This window comes from Penaeus monodon, chromosome 23 (genome assembly GCF_015228065.2).
Source record: "Penaeus monodon isolate SGIC_2016 chromosome 23, NSTDA_Pmon_1, whole genome shotgun sequence".
Taxonomy (NCBI): domain Eukaryota; kingdom Metazoa; phylum Arthropoda; class Malacostraca; order Decapoda; family Penaeidae; genus Penaeus; species Penaeus monodon.
Genome location: NC_051408.1, coordinates 33,597,707 through 33,601,509, shown reverse-complemented (window position 1 = coordinate 33,601,509; position 3,803 = coordinate 33,597,707). Strand labels below are relative to the sequence as shown.

At 43.3% G+C, this 3,803-nt stretch overlaps 1 protein-coding gene across 1 annotated transcript in view; it reads right to left on the bottom strand.

The window, feature by feature from the left end:
* Positions 1 to 537: 537 nt before the first annotated feature.
* LOC119588212 overlaps positions 538 to 3,803 on the bottom strand; it is a gene marked incomplete in the record, with an annotated part of 16,649 nt that continues 13,383 nt past the window's right edge. The window contains 7 exon segments of the mRNA XM_037936913.1: positions 538 to 1,035; positions 1,162 to 1,381; positions 1,550 to 1,772; positions 1,947 to 2,111; positions 2,522 to 2,755; positions 3,219 to 3,473; positions 3,687 to 3,803. Coding sequence (XP_037792841.1) covers positions 750 to 1,035; positions 1,162 to 1,381; positions 1,550 to 1,772; positions 1,947 to 2,111; positions 2,522 to 2,755; positions 3,219 to 3,473; positions 3,687 to 3,803 — 1,500 coding nt within the window.

The window sequence follows — 3,803 nt, the reverse complement described above, 5'->3', positions numbered from 1 at the left end:
TATTCTTTTGTCTACAAGAACGTATTGCTTTTTCCCTTATTTATGTGCTCAATCATGATGTTCGTCATCATCAGATCTGCATATCAGCATGACAAAGATGTTTTATTACTCGCCACCTTGCATATACTGGTGAGGCCTGAAGTAAAAGCACAGTTTTTTTTTAAGTCAGATACTATGATAAGCTTGTTGAAAGGCGAGGTAACGAAATAACGTCCATGAATTATAATCCATCAAAGACCTCCACAACACATTATGCACTTACACGCACTCAAACAAGTGTGTTTACATATATACACGCCAAGAGAAAGGTCGCCATCTCTCTTCCAGCGTGCGGCCCAAACACATGAATATACCGATTTGAGCGTCACTCCTGCAGGCTGGGCCGAGGTCTCGAGCTCGCCAACCTCGCCATGTCCTCTCGCCTCGTTGTCCAGGCGACATGAAACTTTCTACCATGACACTCCCCTACAACTCTCTCTACGGTATCATTCCATTCACGTATCTGTATATACACTACAGGTCAATGAAATAATTCGGTGTACCGTATCACTATTTTTATTACGATAGTGATAGTGCAGTTACAATAGCAGCCATTAAGTACATTTAATACTGTGTACGGTAAAAATTATATTTTTTTGCCATCAAGAGACACATTTATGTAAAAATAAAGACAGGTATCAGAGTCACAAACTGAATTTTAAAAATCTGAAGAGAAAAAAATATATATAAATTTTGAGTCATAAAATCCCTCATTCCGCTTTCTTCTTGCCTGTGCTCCGGGACCCGAAGACCCACGAGCAGACGGCTCCCAGAAGGCGGCGGACCACGTACACAGCCACGAACACGGCGACGTGGAACACCAGCAGCACGTCCAGCATGAGGAACTCGACCCACGACAGCTGCGCCGCCGGAGACCGCAGCCGGGGGGCGCCCTTGTGCCGGATCACGTACTCGGTCCAGAACACCGCGCGATCCTTCGGGCTCTGAGGCTGGTCGCGGAGGGGACCCTGCACCTCTGCGGCCCTGGCTTTGTACCTGCGGTTGAGGGCTCAGTGTCAATGAGGATCTGTCTGTCTGTGTATGAGAAGGAGTCTGAGATAATTCAGTATCAATTAATAAGAAGTTATAAAGGTCCTGCTCATTAAAACTGAACATCCTTACTTAGGATTCGAGATAATTTCCTGGAGACTGTTCACGATGAGCTCTACCGTCAGCTCCTCCCACACCAGCATCAGACCGAGGCCGTTGTCCTGAATGTTCATGCCATTCTTGGGCTGATCGCCAAAGATGGGGACCGCGAGGACTGGCGTGGAGTGGTAGAAGGACTCCTGAGTGCTGAGGAGTCCTCCGTGGGTGATGAAGACCCGGACGTTTGGATGAGCTGAGAGATCAATGGTAAAACACATGAGCAATCCTCTTCTAAGATTCTCTACTGTGATATGTTATCTATACATTAAATCTCCCTTTGTTTCCTTTTGATAGTATTATTTGTTATCTTGAACAAAAAACACAAATTTTGGAAATTCAGAACCAGGCAAGATCAACTCACCGAGAATATCCTGCTGCGGCAGCCACTTCCGCATCAGCACGTTATCAGAGACGCCCTCCAGCGCCACCTCGTACTTCCAGATGACTCGCTGTTTGAGCTGCTTAAAGGCCTCCACGAACATATCTCGGTATTTCTTGGGCATCGACTGACCTTGAGTCACGGAGCCGAGACTGAAGTACACGACTCCCTCTAATCCTGCGCCGCTGATCCAGGACTCTAAATCCTGTAGGATATCGCAATAACTCTACTGACAAACGACCATTTACCAATCTAAATCCTGATCAACATCAAATCATCGATATTCCATTTCTTTTCTGTGCTTATTGATAATACCATGGAATAAATCTTTTACATTTATCATAAAGCTTTGGATCTCCTTCAGAAATACAAATCTCACCTCAGGGAGGGGCTTGCCAGGCCGGCAATGCATGGCCCCAACTTCCACCTGGGATGGCAGCAGAGGCAGAACATCGTTCATTGCGAAGTGGGAGTTCATCAAGGTAAGGCTCTGGTTGCGTTCAATGTCCAGCAGTAACGGGAGGTCCGGAAACTGGGCCGAAATCTGGAGAAAGGACAGCCACGGATATACACCATAGTTTCTTCAACCTTTTCTTTGGGAATAAAATGTTTCGCCTTCAAAATGTATTTCATTAAGTTGTGACATGATTTTCTTTAAACTTTATTGTTTACTAGCGAGCATTAATTGACGATGTATTCTAAGTAATCATATGAGCGCTAAACGCACTATAGGAGGCAGAGAATGAGACATACTAATCAGATTCTGGAGTCTTTTAAGATAAATTGACTACAGTTAAATATCAGAGGATCTCTTAATGCATCCCAAGTCCCGTAAGAGATCATATGACCACGCTTCAAATATAATTCAACATATACCGTGGACACATGCTGTGCTATTTCTACAACTACAAAAAGGTGAAATGATTTATTCGCCTGTGCTGTCAGAATACTCACCTCCTGTTGAACAGGCGGAAGGATACTCCAGTGACGCCAGTATACGGCAATCATGATGGGCGCTACGGTATTAAGGAATCGACGTAACATAGTCATAGGAAGAGGGTAAGCTTTCATCGAGTGAGGTACATAGGCAGGGTTCAAGACGTTGCCCAAAACCGCGCTCTGGCGGTAGTCCACACCTGGCGTTGCTACGGTGATGAAGGGCATCTCGTGGGCGAACGGGTACGCAAGCTGTGTCAAAAGTTAAGAATGGTTTCCATCATTTCCATCAGTGTAAAAATGTCGATGATATGACATTGAATATGTACCTCTGAAATGAAATGCTCTTAAGGTATTCTATAATGCTAAATTTTGCATAGCATTCACTAAATAGCGTAACAGTATCGCATTTGCCTATATTTGCAGAAGACCGGGCCATCAGTCTTTTATGTACATACACGTGATTAAATGCATGTTCTTATCTAATCTGTACGAACCCAGAGTTACCCAAGATATCGAAAATAATCTTTCAGACGATACAGACGATAAGCTAATGATAAGCTTCTGTCACATCTTGGTTTGTGTCCATCATTATAAGAAGTAAATGGTAATGATATTTAGATATTTACCATTTGTGCCAATTTCTTATTTTAAAGTGGCAACAATAATAACGGATAAAAATATCTTAATGTCATAAAGATAAAGCCAGACTTGCCTCATTAAACATATGGTTGATGACTATGAGATCAAACTCCTTTCTTCTGTCATAGAGTTCTTTAACCTTCGGAACCTTGTACAGCTTCCTGGCGATGGCGGGGAGAGCGGTCTCGAACATTCCGAATGCACCAGCTGGGTTCTCTCGTGTCTCGAACATGTTCATGTTTTCTTCCCTGAAATCGGTCAGTTCGTGGTTGATCTCCTGGATGTTTGGGTGCTTTGATGCTGGTGGGTGGTTGACCAGCATCACAATCTGGTGTAATTAATTACAAGTATAAGTAGTTTGGATTAAAGTGAGCCGTTCGAAACACCTCAGTGCGTTGAATCTTTGAAAAGCTGATTATAGGTCACTATTATATATATTGGATTTAATTTATACTATACTTATGTGACTTTTCGAAGAATATGATAATATTATGGTATAAATACACGCTTAGCTGTATTCCGTCTCTTGTTTGTTCCTCACCTTATGTCCTCGATCAGCTAAAGCCTCAGCGATAGGCATGAAGACATTCCTATGGCTCTTCGAAGATACTGGTAACAGCATCAGAATCTTGTAGGATCTCTCGGGTGGAGCCAATTC